The sequence below is a fragment of the Elephas maximus genome, chromosome 2 (assembly GCF_024166365.1).
Source record: "Elephas maximus indicus isolate mEleMax1 chromosome 2, mEleMax1 primary haplotype, whole genome shotgun sequence".
Taxonomy (NCBI): Eukaryota; Metazoa; Chordata; class Mammalia; order Proboscidea; family Elephantidae; genus Elephas; species Elephas maximus.
In genome coordinates this window covers 111,872,850-111,892,531 of record NC_064820.1, presented here as the reverse complement: position 1 = coordinate 111,892,531, position 19,682 = coordinate 111,872,850, and the positions used below count along the sequence as shown (strand labels likewise).

At 37.2% G+C, this 19,682-nt stretch overlaps 1 protein-coding gene across 3 annotated transcripts; it reads left to right on the top strand.

Annotated features, from left to right (window-relative positions):
- Positions 1-424: 424 nt before the first annotated feature.
- NUDT12 (nudix hydrolase 12) lies at positions 425-15,831 on the top strand. Of its 3 annotated transcripts, none has more exons than XM_049871799.1 (8): positions 425-532; positions 3,499-3,706; positions 4,637-5,226; positions 8,384-8,551; positions 9,651-9,764; positions 12,206-12,405; positions 12,606-12,698; positions 13,400-15,831. In XM_049871799.1, the coding sequence occupies exons 2-8, from the start codon at positions 3,501-3,503 to the stop codon at positions 13,508-13,510; spliced, it is 1,482 nt and encodes a 493-aa protein (XP_049727756.1). In that variant the 5' UTR covers positions 425-532; positions 3,499-3,500; the 3' UTR covers positions 13,511-15,831. The 3 variants fall into 3 exon arrangements, with proteins under 3 accessions (XP_049727756.1, XP_049727746.1, XP_049727765.1); XM_049871789.1 differs by having other exon boundaries at positions 3,495-3,706; XM_049871808.1 differs by lacking the exon at positions 12,606-12,698 and having other exon boundaries at positions 3,495-3,706; positions 13,400-13,735.
- Positions 15,832-19,682: the final 3,851 nt, after the last annotated feature.

Below are 19,682 nucleotides of genomic sequence, written 5' to 3'. Positions count from 1 at the left end.
CAAAGAAGTATCGTTTTCCACATCTGGAGATTGGAGTTTATGGAGGTCAATAACTTGTTTAATGCCACGTAAATAAGCAACTTGGTCCAACGAACATTCCAGGTTTATTTAACATGGAAGAATGCTCTGAACACTCCATTACAATGGACTATGTTGCAGAAAAATTTGGGGAGTTCAGGGCGTAATACTGGAAAACTTAAAACTGTTTCCACAGACCAACAGTTTCCCATTGTCTGCACCACTCTCTCTACACATCTCGGTCACTGACAATGGAAAACTAGAGTCAGGACCCATTCTGCGCCTCCTGGACCTCCCGCCGGGTCCCACCCATAGTAACTCCACCCTAAGGCCTGCCCCTCCGCAGATCCCTAGAGTCCGTAACCCTCAAACTACATCTCCCACAAAGCCATGCGAGGACACCAAAACTCCACCGGAAGTTAGGAAGGCTCCTTTCGGCGCCGGGAAAACGGAGAGTGGGATTTTCCCAGTCCTTCGATTACATCCTGGTTTCTTCTGCTCTGGCCACCTCTGGGTTAGTAGTGGTAGCGGCGAGTTAGTGTGCTCCAGTGTCCTCTCAGGGACCGATGACTAGTTCTTTGAGCTCTTTAGTCTCCGCACTAACCGGCCGAGCCCTTCTGGGTCTCTTTGCGCAGCCTAGCTCTGGAGCGGAGGGCGCAAGCGTGGGAGCCGCCGCAGGGGCGCCCTGGCGGGGCAGGGGACGGGGGCGCAGCCGGTCCTGCCGCTGGTGGAGTTTCGTCCAAGCTTTGAGATGGGGCAAAGAAGTCCTTCGGGTTGATTTCACATTAAAAGAAGGAATCTTACAGTAGTTGCAAGAAAATAACATATCGCAAGGAGTTTGATGGTTTGAATAGAGCTTGCACGGGTGGCGCTTGATTGGTTAAATGAACTGTTTGAGTGTCCAGGAATTGAAATTAGCTAAATGATAGCTGGTGACTTAAGTGGCAGAGCCAGGTTTGAGGTCGCGGCCTGTCCCTCTTGGACCATGTGACCTTAGGCAAGTCATGGGCCTCGTGGGTGTTGGTTCGGTTAAAGTCTAAAACCGAACCAAACCCATTGCCCATTGAATAGATTCTGACTCATAGCGACCTAAATAGGACAGAGAACGGCCTCATAGGGTTTCCAAAGAGCTCCTGGTGGATTCGAACTGCGTACATTTTGGTTAGCAGTCCTACCTCTTAACCACTACACTACGAGGGTTTCCAGTTAAAGTCTAAAGTTCCTTTAAATCTAAGATTATTTAAAAGGACCGCTCAGAATATTCCATGCTCTTCTTGGAAAGCAAGGGCAGTATTAACCCAAAGGGCAGTATTAAACTGACAGAATCACTTCAACTTACCTTCAAATTCTTAACTTCTTGAGGATCTGTCAATGAGAAGTGAAAAAGTAAACAGTCAGCTGGATCTCAGACTTTCTGTGCTTCTCTTTGGAATGAGCAATAGTTACTATGTATAGGTGGCTTTTCAGCTGAGAAAGCTGAGTGTGAAAGTGTACATTTTCCACGTCCTTTCTCGTGAGAATACTATGAGTAAGCAGCATTTTACCGAGGCAGTGAATGGCACTGTATTTTTTGAGGACAATTTTGCAATCACTTGGGATGGAGTGTGGGGAGGGTGAGGATGCGACTGTGACCTCAGAATATGGGACAGTGAAATAATGTTCAAAGTAAACTTAACTGAAGAAACTGTATAATATGATTTTATGGAAAAAAATAAATTTAAGGGAAAGGTTACTTGGAAAGAGACCAAACGAGTCTGTGCTTCAGAGTAAAGTCCTGAAAAGTTATAGCTTTTGTTATTCATAATATTTTTAAAGTGAAGTAAATTTGGAGTAAGTCAAAATAAATTTAAGAAATTACTCCCTAGTATAGAAATCACTCTGAATTTTAGTTGTAAACAAATTTTCAATGTTAAGTTTTATCTAAATGTTTGCATACCTGTGAGCAGCTTTGACCCTTTTCTTTGTAGCAGAAACACACAAACAGGAAAGGGGAACAGAAACAAAATAAGAAAGTTAATCTTTTGGGTCCGTTCCCCGCCCCCCTCCGAACTTTGTTCATATCATTCCTACTACAAAATTGATCAGCCAATTTGGTGTTTCAGAACCCAAGAGACAATAACTGTCAAAAATTATGAGTTAGAACCTTTTCTTCTTTTTAGCCTAAATAACTTATTACTTAGAGTAGTAGAAGCCTAATTACAATCCCAGATATTTTCTTAATAGGTGAATGTTTTCATTTCATAGGAAAAAAAAGTGATACTTTACCAAAAAATACTTTGAGGAGTTTCATAGACAACTGATAGGTGAACCATTTCCATAAAAAAATATCTCAGTTTGTGCTGTACCACATTCAATCCATGATTAGGCAAGATTTATTAAGAGGTGTTGGACAGTTATTTTCTTTCTTTTTTTTTCTTAACTGAATAAACAGAGTTACAAAATAAATAGAAAGTTAATGATTAAAAAAGCTGTGATTCAAGAATAGACAAAGTGACTAACAGAACGGTGTCCAGTAATCTAAAATGTATCATCACCCGATTTTTGACAAGTATAATTCTGTAGTACAGTGAGACAAAGATCGAGATATCAAGAATGATGCTGAGTCATATGGATTGTCCATTGCATGAACATGTACCCATACCCCTACTTCAAGAAGCCCTGGTGGCACAGTGATTAAGAGCTCAGTTGACTGCTAACCGAAAGGTTGGTGGTTTGACCCCACTAGCTGCTCTGTGGGAGAAAGATGTAGCAGTCTGTTTCCATAAAGATTGCAGCCTTGGAAACCCTATGGGACAGTTGTACTCTGTCCTATGAGGTTGCTGTGAGTCAGAATGGACTCAAAGGCACACAACCACAACAACCCCTATTCCACACTGTACACAAAACTCAATCTTAGATGGATTGCAGAATTAATTGTGCAAGGTAAAGTAATAAATTGTTTTCATGTGAAACTGAGAAAGCTTTTGAATAATTACATTTAGGATCATAATTTCCCTGAGGGCAGGGATCTGTACTTGATACCACACAATCTAAGAATGCTGTTTGTCAGCTTAAAACCACTGTCTCTACTATTCTCTGCTGCTTTTAGTCTTCTGCCTGTGCTCCATGATGAAATCCCTCTGGTCTACCTCAAATACTCCACTTCTCCCTGTTATACCTTACCTGACAGTTCCTTCCCCAAGGATATTGGTTCATCAGCTGTGTTATCAAAGCCTCTTTTCTATTATTTTGTGTAACCCTATGTTGAATTATAGTTCTCTATACGGTGGAATCGATTCAATGACAACGGGTTTGGTAACAATTTTGAAATGTCTGCTGTGATGACAGTTGACTGCTAATTACCTTTGAAGAGTATATTGCTTTGGAAAACCATTAATATTCTAAATATGGCAGCAGTCAGGTAATATTTATCCATTGATACAAAAAAGGAATTTCAAAATGAGTAAATTTTTTTTTTCTCTTTTCCTTTTTTTAAGGAAGAAATGTCTTCTATAAAGGCAAATCCAAAGAAGGAAGTAATTTCCCAGTTTCACTGTTCAGCTGCTGAAGGGGACATTACCAAGTTAACAGCAATACTCAGTCACTCTCCATCTCTTCTCAATGAAACTTCTGAAAATGGCTGGACTGCCTTAATGTATGCTGCAAGGAACGGGCACCCAGATGTTGTTCAGCTTCTGCTTGAGAAAGGGTAAACATTTTAGGCTGGACCACTTGGAAGAGCATGTAGTTTAATTTATGTAGTTTAATTTATGTATTACATATTCGTTTTTAAACATTTTTTAACATTTTAAATATTTTTAGTAGCCATACTTTTAACCTTGAGCTAGTAAATTACCATTGACCAGATTGTTACATAAAAATGTAGCATAGTTTCTAACTAAAAATGTTTAACTTCTTTTCTTGAGAACTTATCCCTTCATACTTAATAACAAAGCAAATTTATGAGTTAGTCTAATCTTTTTCCCCCCAAATAGTACACAACTCTCAAGGACCCCTTGTAGAATTTGGTAACTCCTTATAATGCAGTAGTGGTTAAGAGCTTGGCTGCTAACCAAAAGGTCGGTAATTCGAGTCCACCAGCCACTCTTTGGAAACCCCATGGGGCAGTGGTACTCTGCCCTGTAGGGTCGCCATAGGGTTGCTTTGAGTCAGAATTGACTTGACAGCAACAAGTTTGGTTTTTTTGGTATAACACATAAAACTTACTGCTTTTTTTATCTTATAAGTAATTCTCCAGAAAATTTATTTCTTTTAATCTTTCCAGTAGTAAATATATACCCCTAATCTTTCCAGTAGTAAGTATCCCATTTTTTCCCCATATATACTTATTATTTTTAATAGTAAGTATATACCCCTAAAAAATTGATTGATTGTTGTTAGTTGCTATTGAGTTGATTCCATCTCATGGCAGTCCCATGTGTTTCAGAGTAGAACTGTGCTCCACAGGATTTTCAATGGCTGTGATCTTTCAGAAGTAGGTCACCAGTCCTTTCTTCCAACAATCGTTAAATAGAGGGGCTATAACGTGCATCTGGAAATATTTTATTGAAATATTTACTAGGGAAAATGTTTACTGCCTATTTTATTTGTATTCCCCAATTTTTCCTTTCATCTGTAGGTGTGACAGGTCCATTGTCAATAAATCAAGGCAGACTGCACTGGATATTGCTAAATTTTGGGGCTATAAGCATATAGCTAATTTATTAGCTAATGCTAAAGGTGGGAAGAAGCCTTGGTTCCTAACCAATGAAGTGGAAGAATGTGAAAATTATTTTAGCAGGACACTACTGGATCGGAAGAGTGAAAAAAGAAATAATTCTAACTGGCTACTAACTAAAGAAAGCCATCCAGCCACAGTTTATATCCTTTTCTCAGATTTAAGTCCCTTGGTTACTCTAGGTGGCAATAAAGAAAGTTTCCAACAGCCTGAAGTCAGGCTTTGTCAGCTGAACCACACAGATATAAAGGATTATTTGGCCCAGCCTGAGAAGATCACCTTGATTTTCCTTGGAGTAGAACTTGAAATAAAAAAAGAGTTACTGAATTATGCTGGGGAAGTCCCAAAAGATGAGGAAGATGGGTTGGTGGCCTGGTTTGCTCTAGGTATTGATCCAGTTGCTGCTGAAGAATTTAAGCAAAGACATGAAAATTGTTATTTCCTTCATCCTCCAATGCCGGCACTTCTACAACTAAAAGAAAAAGAAGCTGGTAAGAAGTGAACACTACTTCCGTGTATTGGTAATAATCTGGTTTTTGGAACTGGGTTGGAGTTGTGCATATCTGCAGTTTCCAGGAGGCACATTTTTTTCACTAAGCAGTGAAATGAGGCCATCTTCCTTAGAGACTTCTTAGAGTCTAATGCATGCAAGTTTCATTCAATTATTGAATAGATAATTGTTGACTGCTTACTATACACTGAGCATGATGGCAAAGGCCTTGACTTCTATTTTCTGTTGCTGACTCTTCCAGTTCATGCAGGAACTTTAGACCATGGAAGAAGTAAGAGTTTTATTCTAAATGTCATTAAATGTTGAAATATGATCTGGTTTATGTTAAATAAGCAAAAAACCTCACATTGACTATCCCATAAAGCACGAATTGTGGGTAATTAAGTGTGGAAGCCAGGAGTCTTGTTAAGAGGGAATTGGGGATTACAATAGCCCAGATAAGAGATCACAGTGGCTAGGATTGGAATAGTGGCAGTGGCGATGGAGAAAGGGGGAGAGTTTGAGATAGTCTTGAGTAAAACTGAAAATTGATCTGTAAGTTGACACAGTTTTAAAAGAGAGATGATGGTAACCTGGACTAAGGCCTCAATTAAAGTGGTAACAATAGAGATGGAGAAAAGGGGGCACAGTCAAGATATATTTTGGAGATAAAATCAGTAGTACTTGCCGATGGCTTGGGTATGAGATATCCAGGAATGATGGAAAAGATCAAGGACAACTACTAGGTTTGAGAATTTAGTAATTTGGTAGATATTTATACAATTTCTTGGTAAAAAAAATAATAATAATAAGAGTGATGAGTGGAGCAAGGGAAGCCGGACAAACCTGGAGTCAATAAACCAGGAGTTCAGTTTTGGACATGAGTTTTGGAGAAGGTTATTAGAATCTGGAACTCAGAGGAGAGGTCTGAATTGGAGAAACCCAGATGGGAGTCACCAACACAAGGTGGTATTTAAATCCCAGGAAACTACTGAGATTAGAGAGTTGAGAGAAAGAGGGAAAGAAAGCCTCAGAATCAGGCCCAAATACTCCTAAATTTAGAAGTCAGGTAGAAGCAGAGGAGCCAACAAAGGTGATGGAGACTGTGACCATAGGTAGGAGGAAACCAGGAGAAGGAACTTAAGGAAACCACAAGAGCAGAGTGTTTTAAGGAGGGAGTGGTCAAGTGTGTTGAATGCTGCTGAGAATTTGAGTAGGATGAAGGCAAAGATTTCTTTTAAAAGGCTCTTTGGTTCAGCTGATGTGAAGTTGTGAATATGACAAGAAGAGTATCAGTGGGGTATAAGGAACAGAGGCTAGAATAGGATAGATTGAAGAGTTAATGGGAGATGAGGAAGGAAGGGGTCACTTGTCAGGGGCCACCATCCCCTAGGTGATGTGGAGGCCCTTCCAGAAACTGCTTGGACACCTGCTCCCTGAAGGCTGGAGTGGTATGTTTTATTCTCCACACCTGGGGAGAAAACATTGGACTTTTAAAAGAAAACATCTTTTCTTTGGAGAAGTATATAAAATTTTACATTTCAGAAAGATCTTAGAAATGAGCTAATCTAGATTTCTTTCTTTTTGTTAACTAGTAAGAAACCGAAGTTCTTTTGCCAACGTGCTGTATAACCTTAACACAGTTACTTAACCTCTCTGTGCGTCAGTTTCCTCCTCTATAAAATGAGGATACTGACAGTACCTGCCTCATCGGGTTGTTGTAAATGTAAAATAACCATACGTATGTCTTTGCATTGTGCTTGGCACACAGTAAGTACTCCTATAAGTGTTAGCTTTTCTTATTGTGATGACGCTAAAATGATGCAGACATTCTAGTATAAAGTACGTATCACAAAGTAATGTAGCAGGCAGATAGTTGGTGTTGCCTGTGGATCACTGGATTCCTGCATTACGTTTGTTCTTACTTCTGGATTGCTAGTTTACGTTTTTTCCCAATTTAAAACTGTTGTTGTTGCTGTTTATTTTCTTTCAAAAATCCTTAGGCCAAATAAAAAAAAAAAAAAAACCAATGCCGTCGAGTCAATTCCGACTCACAGCGACCCTATAGGACAGGGTAGAACTGCCCCACAGAGTTTCCAAGGAGCGCCTGGCGGATTCGAACTGCTGACCCTCTGGTTAGCAGCCGTAGCACTTAACCACTACGCCACCAGGGTTTCTTTAGACCAAATAGGAGTCAAATAAGAGTCCCTGGGTAGTGCAGATGGTTAGTGTGCACAGCTGCTAACTGAAAACCTGGAGGTTTGAGTCCACCCAGAGGTGGCTCAGAAGAAAGGCCTGGGGATCTGCTTCTAAAAAATCAGCCACCGAAAACCCTGCGGAGCACAATTCTGTTTAGAAACACATGGGGTCGCCATGAGTTGGAACTGACTCGATGGCAACTAGTTTATGCCAAATAATGTATTTTAGGGAGAAGAAGTTTCTGTCAGGCATTTAAAATGTAGCATTTCCAGTCATATTGCCACCAATGTAATACTTATGATCGGATCATATTCTTTTTGGAAGCACCAAGGTAAGGGTCATAGCCAAAGGATATAAGTATTCTAATATTTACCTTCTGAGGCATTTTTTGATAAACATAGTTAACTACGCATCTTTTAGACGCAGTATTTATTATAGAGATGCCTTCTCCAGTTTTTTTCTCCAGAGGTAAACAGGGTGTGTTCCACAGTGACACGGATCAGCAGTGGGTTAGTCACCGAGGAGAAGAACGGAGTGGGGTTCCTGCAGTTCCTTAGTCAGGTTTTCTTTGGAGGGAAATACAGAAGTCTTCAGTCAAGAGCTGCCTTTGTAGTATGTTTTTATAAAAGTGACTATTAGCTAGAACCATGTATACCTGAAATATAAAAATCATTAATAGTGAAAGCCTGATCTAATAGAGTATGTAAGATGGATATTAACACATCAGCGTTACGTGAGAGATATGTTTTATTTGTTCAGAAAAAAAGTTTAATTTTCATTTGCCATCTGGAAAATTAAACCTTTTACTTTAAAATAAAAACACACATGATACAATAGGAGTACTAAATTGATCACACAGGTACTCAGAAAACGCATGTATAGCCTAAGAACAATTTACCTACTTTTTTTTTTTTTTACAATTGTTACAGAATTAAAATTTTTTGTGTCATCTCTTAAAGGGGTTGTTGCTCAAGCAAGATCTGTTCTTGCCTGGCACAGTCGATATAAGTTCTGCCCAACCTGTGGAAGTGCAACTAGAATTGAAGAAGGCGGCTATAAAAGAGTATGTTTGAAGGAAGACTGTCCTAGCCTCCATGGCGTTCACAACACATCATATCCAAGAGTTGGTAAGTCTTCTCTTTTGCAGTGAAATCTCAGCCATCTGGAATCTTAGGGAATATTCTGGAAAGACAGGTTTTTGAGGAACTACAGAGTTTATCATTTTTTAAAAACCATGTTTAAGTTAACCATTAAGGTTATAAATATTAAAGCATTACTTTCATGGCTTCTGAAATAAAAGACATACATAATTAGCCATTCCTTAGCCCTGGGTTAATCAATATGAATTTGATATATTGGGATATGTGATTTCAAAAACCTGGATCCCACCAATCTGGATCCACTTAGGGGAGAGGCAAAAAAGCCTCAACAATTCAGTGTCTGTTTTAGGCATCACCAAAGCATCACAGTCTGGAGCTGGCTTCACACTACTTCACACTACTGCTGTGAAGGTGCTGGTGTCTGCCCGCACCTTCTCTCCTCCTCCTGATTGCTGCTTTTGAGTCGCCTCTGGGTTTGGAAATTTGATAACACAGCATCACCTGAGGAGGTCTCCTGGTAGTAAAGGGCAAGGCTTAGTAACATCTGTTTTTGCTGCTGAAAAGTGTTTTACATTTAATTCCTGATTATCAATCGTGATCTACTGAGGAGAATTTGCTGGACTTCTAGGGGGATGAACTGTCACTTATTTATTTATTTTTACTTGTAATGGCTAAAACAAAATTATTGACCCACATACATAAGCGTTTAAAAACATTTTGTTAGGGATTGACAGGGAAGGGAGGTGGAAATTTATTTTATTTACTATGGTAAAATTTGAATTTTTCTATGTCCCATATATTGCTTACTCAGTTTCTTTTTTAATTAAAAAAAAAAAGTGTGCTTAGCAATCCATGAGTATAATAAATGTTGCTGTTAAGGTGGAGAGAAGGGCCAAACTGTCCTTCCTTTAGCTTATTGACAGTATTCCCTGCAATTTCCCTCAGATACTTTGTCATCACCTACATCACAGCGGAAAGAAAAAATCTTGTACCAAGACAAGTATCTTGTTCCCACAGGAGATACCTTTATATTATCTTACAAGATGGAGACTTTGCAAAATGAGTCTAAATTATTTTTTTCCTGTAATTTAGATATCTGATTTTTTTTTTTTTTTTAAAAAAACAGATCCAGTAGTAATCATGCAAGTTATTCATCCAGATGGGACCAAGTGTCTTTTAGGCAGGCAGAAAAGATTTCCCCCAGACATGTTTACTTGCCTTGCTGGATTTATTGAACCTGGTAAGCTTTTTATTAGTAATTTTAATTAATAGCTTTCATTTGACTTATATTTTCCAAACAAATTTAGACAGCATTTTAGAAATAATCTCACATAAATTATTGCATTATAAAGTTGTGATATTTTAAAATAGTTTCTATGTATTGCAAATGATATAATTTTTATGTTTTTACCAGTGGAATAATTTTATTGTTTTATGAAAGATTCAGTATTTGTATTATTAAAATTTTTTCTATTTATATAGATATATATCTATCTTTCATATATTGCTTTTGCCCAGGCATCTGCATGGTTTATATCTCACTTATGTGCTAGGCTCAACCAGCACTGTTTTCAAACAGGCCCTCCCTGACTGCCCTAAATATACTAGTTGGCCCCTATACCTGCCGCTTCAAACTCCTTTTACCCTGCGTTATTTTTCCCTACAGCACTAATCACCACCTGACATATATTTATTTGTTTATTATCTGATCTTACTAGAGTAGAAGTTTCCTAAGAACAGGGACTTTATTTTATACGTTGCTGTATCCCACACCCTTGGAGCAGTGCTTGTTATGTAGTAGGACCTCAATAAATATTTTTAAAATAAATGAATGAATATATCAAATTAACAAAGGAGAGCTTAATCTCACTTTCCAATATTGTGAGGTAATAGTAGTAGTAGTAAACATATGTAGTTCCAGGCTCTGTTCTGATCGCTTTACGTGTATTAAATTATGATCCTCATAAACCAAAAACCCTTTGCTGTCGAGCCGATTCTGACTCATAATGACCCTATAGGACAGAGTAGAACTTCCCCATAGGGTTTCCAAGGAGCAGCTGGTGGATTCAAACTGCCGACCTTTCGATTAGCAGCCAAGCTCTTAGCCAGTGCACCACCAGGTCTCCATGATCCTTGTACAACCTTGTAAAATAGGTACTAATGCAGAGATTTTACCGGAACTAAATAACTTGCCCAGGATCACGCAGCTAGTAAGTGATACGACAGGGATTCAGGCCTAGGTCATCTGGCTGCTAAATCTGTGCTCTCAATCACTATGCTGCTTCTAGTGGCTCTAAGTCCTTCATTTTAACTTCTGTGTAGTATTCCATTTTATGAATAGTCTACAATTCAGTTATCCATTCTGCTGATTGACATTTAGTTTATCTTAAGGTTCTTGCTATCACAAACCATACTGTAGTGAATAGTCTTATACTTCTTGTGCACATTTGCAAGAGTTATCTAGGGTATGTATAAAAGAGTAGAATTGCTAGCTTATAGGACATGAGCATCTTAACCTTTTCTAGATATTGCCAACTTGCTCTCTGAGGTATTCCTGCCAATTTACACTCCCATCAGCAATATATGCAGTGTTGTATTATTCTACGTCTTAACCAAGTTAGGGATTTCAGGCTTTTTAAATTGCCAATCTGGTGGGTATGAAATAATATGTCGTTGTGGTTTTCATTTGATAATAGTAGAGCTGCTGATGGAGCATCTTTTTCAGACATATATTAGGCATCAGGTTTCTTCTTTTCTGAATTTTACCTGTTTCTGTCCTTTGCCTGTTTTCCTGTTGGCTGTTCACCATTTTTTTCGTTGATTTTAGAAGTTCTTTATATGTGTTTTGTGCTAATTTTGTGTTACCTATAATCTTGCCAATATCTTTTGCTAGTTCATGGCTTACCTTTCCATTATGTATTTTATTTTGATGACCATAAGTTCTTAATCTTAATTTAAGAAATTTATCACTCTATTAAAAACAGAAAGTTATATTTAAATAATAAAATATTTCTAAACTTCCAGATACACTTAACTTAGAAACTGTTCCTTCTCTTTTAATTTTCAAGTCCAATGAATCAGAAATATAAAATACATATTTATAGGCACCATTTTTTCATGGTTAAGTCAACAGTCATCCAGAGGACAATAATTGTTTAGAAAGAAAAAGGATCGAGTTTTGTTTTATGCAATTTTTAAACTTTCAGTGACTTGAAAAGAGTTATCTCCAAGAATTGTTTTACAACATAATAAAAAAAAGTTTTAAGATTTTTATGAGGATTAGCTGTTTGTGAAAATTATGCAATGAAAATTTATAACTGCTTAGTGATGATACATGAATGAGATAATATATAAAGTGTTTACATAGTGCTTTGGCAGTAGTAGGTGCTAGAGTGTTGGAGACATTACTATGATTTTATTTAGTTTTTTTTAATATAACTGATAAATATGAACCTTTTAGAAATGGAAAGTTTCTGGTTGACATTATGATATTCTCTATGTGATCATACACTTTTAAAAAAATAGTGTTTTCTTGAATTCCAGTCTAGTTTTAGGCTCTGCTTTCTGATTCTTTGAATTGGGTTCCTGTCCAGATTGGTTTTCAGACATTTGAACCACCCAGAGGACAAAATGTCCAGGGCATGTTTATCAGCTACTTGTTCTTTTGCCCCTTTTGATTAGGGGAAACAATAGAAGATGCTGTTCGAAGAGAAGTAGAAGAGGAAAGTGGAGTCAAAGTTGGCCACGTTCAGTATGTCTCTTGTCAACCATGGCCAATGCCCTCCTCCTTAATGATTGGTTGCTTAGCTGTGGCAGTGTCTACAGAAATTAAAGTTGACAAGAATGAAATAGAGGACGCCCGCTGGTTCACTAGAGAACAGGTAAAGTTCAATTTAATTTCCTTCTTCAATTGATTGTTCTCTGACTGTATCAGTTGGGGCATGCGGCAAGGATGCATATTTTCAGTAAGTTGAATGAATGGCCATGATCCTCTCATCGTGCATGGATTACCATGTTTGTTATTTTTGTTGAGAAAGAGAACGTGTTCACTAATGTGTCCTCTGTTAACTCCTTTTGTGAGATTCATCCGGTAATGATGATTCTGTGCTGTTTGCTAATTCCAAATGCCATTCCTTTGGATCGACGATCATGCCTTTCAGTGTACCTAATGAAGGTAAACATTATTTCAGAGATGAGAAACAGGAATGGTAGACATTTTATATTTTTGTTTATAGCGTTAAAACAAGTAGCTCTCAAAAAAAGTCATTAAAACTGCTTAAAATTTTTTTGAAGTTCTTACTCATTTTAAAATGTACTTAAGGACAAGAGTGATGTAACTGTATAACCAGGATATACTCACAAACTTTTGAAAATATCCTCCTTAATAATATAATGAAAAATAAAACACTTGTCTCTGTTTGGCATGACCCAAAGCATTTGTGTAAAAAAAAAAAAAAAGGATAGATTTTGTAATAATGAAAGCCTGAAATCCTTTCTGACTTTGCCTAGATAAAATTAACTTTATATCCAGCCCCAAAAAGTAGAAATTAGATTTTTATTTTAATTTTATAAAAGAAAATCCCCCAAATTTATTTTTGCCTTGAAATTAAGAGTGGAGTATATATTTTGCTTTTTCTTTATCTCATTTTCCTAAGGGAATATACCTTTCTGGATCATTTTAAAAATTGGATCACTAATTCATTGAAGCAATTAAAAATACTGTAGAAAATTTTGCATTGTGAATGTGGATGTTGTCACTTTCTACTGTTGTTACTTGCTATAAAAGTATTCATATTTAACTTGCATAAGTGTGGAAATAGTATTTAAATATGATAGTGATGAAATCCTAATATATTTTCTTATGGTTCATTTTAGGTCATAGATGTTCTGACCAAAGGGAAGCAACAGGCATTCTTTGTGCCACCAAGCCGAGCTATTGCACATCAGTTAATCAAACACTGGATAGGAATGAATGCTAATCTTTAAATTAAAGAATCAGGCTTTGTTTAAGTATTATTTGATGTTTAACTATCACTTATTCCTCAAGTGAGGTAAAAATAACAGGGCTTTCAGAATGGCACAACACAAAATACTATGTTGGGTCTATAAAATAGTTTCTTTCCATCTTAAATACAAAGTTCATATTTATATAAATTCACCCTCATGTCAGGTTTTGTTAAATTTGAGTCAGCCTTCTCAAAAAAAAAAAAATTTTTTTTTGTCTTTTTGGTTGTGCTTCACACTTTTGTCTCATAAAACCATATTTCTAATGAGAGAAATCGTGTTTGAAGAAGTATGTTCTAAAAATGTGAATAAGTCTAAATTTCAGTCAGTTTTCCTAGTGTCACTTGTAAGCATTAGACCAGTCATTCAAGTTCTTTAGTTGAGAAATGAACCAAAATAATTTCAATGAATTTAGAGCTTGCATTGATTTTAAATCTTTTCATTACCATGGAAGTCCTTTAAGTTGCCACTAGCTGATTTTTGCTCATCTTCCCATCACAGCCCCACTTACCCTTTCTGCTGGTTCCTTTGTTCTAGTAATGGTGTTGTTACAATGTTGCTAGTAGTATAATTTGACCAGTATTAAGAATATTGTTTTAACAAATAAGTCTAATGAGCTCAGAATACTGCACCCTCATGCAGGAAGAGCTTAAGTGAGAGTATGCCATTGTGTCTGAGGCTGCCTCCTTAAGCCTAAAATTAATTAGCTTATCTGTTTACTTGTAAATTATATTCAAAGCTGTTCTGAAAACAAATTAAGAGTCTCTGTTTTTTCACTGAAATGAAACCTATTTGAAAGGACTTCTCAAAGGTCAGATACTAAATAAATTCCAGATAGATTTACATATTTAATAATAACACTGGTTTTTGGTCATTTTGTAGAAAGAATGTATCTACATTAGCAAAAGTTATATAGTCATTACAAACGCTAGTTATTATTCTGAAATACAGTGTCTTGGTTTTGATCTTATTTCAGCACATTCTAAGAAGCTTTTATAAAATAAGCATGTTTTAGAACTCAATCACTAAGACTCTAAAATTCGCAATTTTGCAACATAGAAACTGTCACATTTTCCAAAGCTTTTTTTGAAATTATTTTAAAAGGTACCTTGTAAATGTACAAATTTTATAGTTTGACTCTATACTGTTGTATGTTAGAACTGGAAGAGACCTTAAGAATAATACATGTAGTTCATGGTCCTCGTTTTATAGATGAGGAAAGGAAGTCTGAAAAGTGAATTTTGTTAATTGGCAAATGTAACACAGCTAACTAATTACAATAGTCTGTACTGTATAAGCCAGTCCAAGAGACTCCCTGTAATAGGAACTAGAAACTATTACTGAGAACATATGTAAAATAAATTAAAAGGGAATTAGAAGAATAAATTTAACTTACCAAATTTTATTAATTAAAATTTAGGTTGTTAAAATTTATGTAATTTAAGATAACTTTCTAAGATAAACTTTATATTACTAATGAACAGTGATTATTGATATCAGGACTTTAAACCAAACTAAGACTTAACACAGGACATTTAGATGCTCAGTGTAGTTTGAACTACTTAAGTATGTAGAAGAAACCCTGGTGGCATAGTGAGTAAGTACTACGGCTGCTGACCAATAGGTCAGTAGCTTGAATCCACCAGGTGATCTTTGGAAACTCTATGGGGCGGTTTTACTCTGTTGTATAGGGTCGCAATGAGTCAGAATCGGCTCAACGGCAGTGGGTTTGGTTTTTTGGGGTTTAAGTATATAGAAAATGACGTGACTTTAATTACTATAAAGTATAATGAGTTGTTGCTGTGAGTCAGAATTGACTCTATGGCAATGGGCTATGATGACTTGAGGTTCAGTTTCACTCCAAATGTATTTTTAATACAGATTCTAAGATTACATCATAAAAGTCCAGGTTTCCATGATATTAGGAGTACCTGATGGATTCGAACTGCCGACCTTTGACTAGCAACCGTAGTAGCCATTAACCACTGCACCACCAGGGCTCCCAGTGTTATATAGGAAAGTAAGATATAAAGTATCAACAAATGCAGTTATAAATTTAGTTTTGCATGTGTAATTCTGTGCTCAGGGAAGATCAGTATCTAAATAAATTATCATTAAAATAATTATTCTTAAATTGCTAACCTCAGAGAGGTGAGTAGCTATGTATCAGTAGAAGGAACAGCCAGTTCAAGAAATGGTAGGGGTTTAAGAGCCATGAATGTATTTTAATGGATATGAATATAACAATAATTAAAATATTTAACAGTTTTCTCTTTTGTGTGTTGTGTGTGTGTTTTAATATGCATTATGTTACATGTTATATGTTTTTTAATATGTATCGATTTTTTTTTTTGGAAAAATGGAAATAGCCAATTTTGGGCTTATTCCTTATTTAGAATTAATAAGGTATGGATAAAAATACAATTTTTTGTAATTGTACTTTAGGTGACAGTTTACAGCTCAAGTTAATTTCTCATACAAAAATTTATACATGTATTGTTATGTGATATTACTTGCAGTGCCTACAATGTGACAATGCACCCCTCCTTTCCATCCCGGGTTTCTTGTTTCCATTGAACCAGTCCTGCCCTTTCCTTCCTTCTCATCCTGCCTCCGCACAGGAGCCGCCCATTTGGTCTCTTGTATCTGGTTGAACTAAGAGGCACTCTTCATGAGTAGTATTTTATGTTTTATACTCCAGGCTACTCTTTGTCTGAAAAGGGCTTTAGGAATGATTTTAGTTCTGGCTTAACAGAGCGTCCTCCAATCACTGTCAGACCAGTAAGTCTGGTTTATTTACGTGACTTTCAGTTCTGTTCCATACTTTTCCCCCACTCCGTCTGGGATACTCTGTTGTGTTCCTGGTCAGGGAAAAGTACAAAATTTTTGAAAAATAATTTTTATTTTTGGAAAACTTAAAATTTTTATTTGAATCTAAAAAATTTTATAGTTTTGGGCCAAATATGTCAAATATATACACAAAGATATGTACGTATACATACGCATACATATATACACACATTAAAACCGTTTGCCATTGAGTCAAATTCCAATTCATAGTTACCCTATAGGACAGGGTAGAACTGCCCCATAGGGTTTCCAAGAGTGTAAATCTTTACAGAAGCAGACTGCTGCGTCTTTCTCCTGTGGAGCAGCTGATGGGTTTCAACTACCGACCTTTCGGTTAGCAGCTCAGTGCAACCACTGTGCCCCCAGGGCATGTACATATATATTATCAATAACTTTTTATCTTCAGTTTTTTTTTAATTATACATATGCTAAATTTTTTTTTTTAATAAGGCTAGTATAATGTCTGTTTATATATCTAATATTGCCAATATTTGCATTTTTAAATTTTCACTTCTTTACTGTTCAGGGAAGGATTAGAAGCCTACATATTTCATTTCATTGGGAAAATGATTAGGCCTTTCAAAGATCCACTTAGGGATTTGAATGAAGAGAGGAAAGAATGGAACAGTGGGTTAGAACATAAGGTGGAAGGAGGAAGTATAAGTTTGTTAATAAACCAATAAACTAAATCAAATCCTGCATAACAACAGTAGAGAGCCAGTCCTCAGATTGTGTTACTAATGTAGATTCAGCAAAATATTGGGTGAAAATATTCTGTAAAACAAATCCCTTAGTAATTTATTTAGAATAAAATTTCCACAATGTAAATTTTATTGGGGCTTGTTAGAACCAGGGCAGTGCAGTGAATTGCCTATATGGCCCTTCTAGCCATGGTTTTGTAACTCCCACAAAGTGATTGGGTGGGACATTGCAAGTAAGTTTCTTGTGACTCAACCAAGGGGATTAGACAACCTGCTAATGCAAATAAGGTACATGGAACATTGGAGTGGGGGGTGTAGAACTATGCAAATAAGGTGCATGAAACGCAAGAGATGGGTCAGTTTTACCATCCCATTAGGCTTAAGAGGAACCAATCCCAGAAGCTGGAGCATCAAGAAGAAGAGCCAGAGCAAAGCACATCCTTCGGACCCATGATCCCTGAGCTCAGAAAATCCTAGACCCAGGCCAAGAGTGAGGGCCAGGCTGAGAACCAGGGCCCATGCCTAGAGCAAGAGACCAGGCAGGCTGAGAGCAAGGGCCAGGGCCAAGGCCAAGAACAAGAGGCAGGGCCTGGCAGCAGAGGTCTGCCTACAGGAACAGCCAAAGAAGCTGTCCTGAATGAAGAACTGTAACCTGAGTTGTTCCTGTTACCTCCAAGTTGATCCTCATCCTGAATTGTAACCTGTTGGTGGTGGCGTTATGTGCCATCAAGTAGGTTCTGAACTCACAGCGACCCTATGTACAACAGAACGAAACACTGCCCTGTCCTGTGCTGTCTTCACAATCGTTGTTAGGCTTGAGCCTATTGTTATAGTCACTGTGTCAGTCCCTCTCATCGAGGGCCTTCCTATTTTTCGCTGACTCTTAACCACACATGATGTCCTCCTCCAGGGACTGATCCCTCTTGACAACATTTCCAAAGCATGTGAAACATAGTCTCACCATCTTTGCTTCTAAGGTGCATTCTGGTTATACTTCTTCCAAGACAGATTTGTTCGTTCTTTTGGCAGTCCATGGTATATTCAATATTCCTCACCAACACCACAATTCAAAGGCATCAGTTCTTCTTTAGTCTTCTTTATTCATTATCCAGCTTTCCAGGCATATGAGGTGATTGAAAACACCATGGCTTGGATCAGATGCACTTTAGTCTTCAAGGTGATGTCTTTGCTTTTCAATACTTTAAAGAAGTCTTTTGCAGCAGATTTGCCCAATGCAATGCTTCTTTTGATTTCTCGACTGCTGCTTCCATGGGTGTTGATTGTGGATCCAAGTAAAATGAAATCCTTGGCAACTTCAATCTTTTCTCCATTTATCATGATGTTGCTTATTGGTCCAGTTATGAGGATTTTTGTTTTCTTTATGTCAATGTTATTCCATACTGAAGGCTGTGGTCTTTGATCTTCACCAGTGTTTCAAGTCCTCCTCACTTTCAGCAAGCAAGGTTGTGTCATCTGCATATTGCAGGTTGTTAATAAGTCTTGCTTCAATTCTGATAACCTGCTCTTCATACAGTCCTGCTTCTTGGATTATTTGCCTGTTACTTAGTAACCTGTTATTTCCCTGATAAAGCCTATAGTCAAAAGTGTGGTCTGTGAGTTCTGTGTGGCCTTTGCAATGAATTATCAAACCCAGCAGAGAAGTAGAGAGTGCCGTGGGAGGGACAGCTGATGTCAGAATTGGTTAAAGGCTAGAGAGTGGAGGTATGTCTGACCTCTACCTCATATGAATCAACTTTGGGCTGATGTTGGTTTTCTCTCCTCCCCCTGAAGTTAGACGAGGTCTGACACCACCATTTTACAACCAGTTATTAAGTTCTGAGTGTATGTGTGTGGGGTGGGAGTGATCTTGAGGCAAACCAGAAGCACTAGCAAAGGGGTTTGAAAAGGAGGGCGGGCAAGTTTGACATTCCATGCAGTTGGAGGAGGGACTCAGAGTTTTGTTCTGTCTTATAGGGTTGCTATGAGTAGGAACTGACTCGATGTCAAAGAGTTTGATTTTGGTTTAATTCAGCTTATTTGCCTGAAGTCTAAATGGTCAAAAGGAAAGTTATTGCAGTAATAAAGTTGCATGGAAAAATTGGAAATTGGCAGCTTGATAGCCTGAATTCTTTTTGGGAAGAAAATGTTAAACTATAAAACGAACATTTGGGCATGTTAATTGGACAAACAGGCTAATTCTTCAATCTATTTTTCCTGAAGAATATCCAAATAGTACTTATTGGTGGAAGTAGCACTTTTAACTTTATTCCTTCAAGAATACTACATTTCTCTTGTATCACTAAGCGGGCAAAGCCATAGTACCAGACAGTAGCTATTTCTTTATTTCATAATTCCCATTATAATGATGCTCTCCAGAATAGTGGGGGCTGCTGTGAAGTCTTAAAACAGACTTTAAGTTTAAAAAAAAAATAAAGTCTTTCTGATAATGGAAACATTTTTCATTCTAACTAGAAGACTAATAAGAAATGGACAAATGGCATAATAAAGATGAAAAAATGGCCCATCTTTCCCTTCCCAAGCTGGTGCTACTATACCTGACCAACTCCTTGTCATACCCTGATGGATTACGAATATTCTTTTAA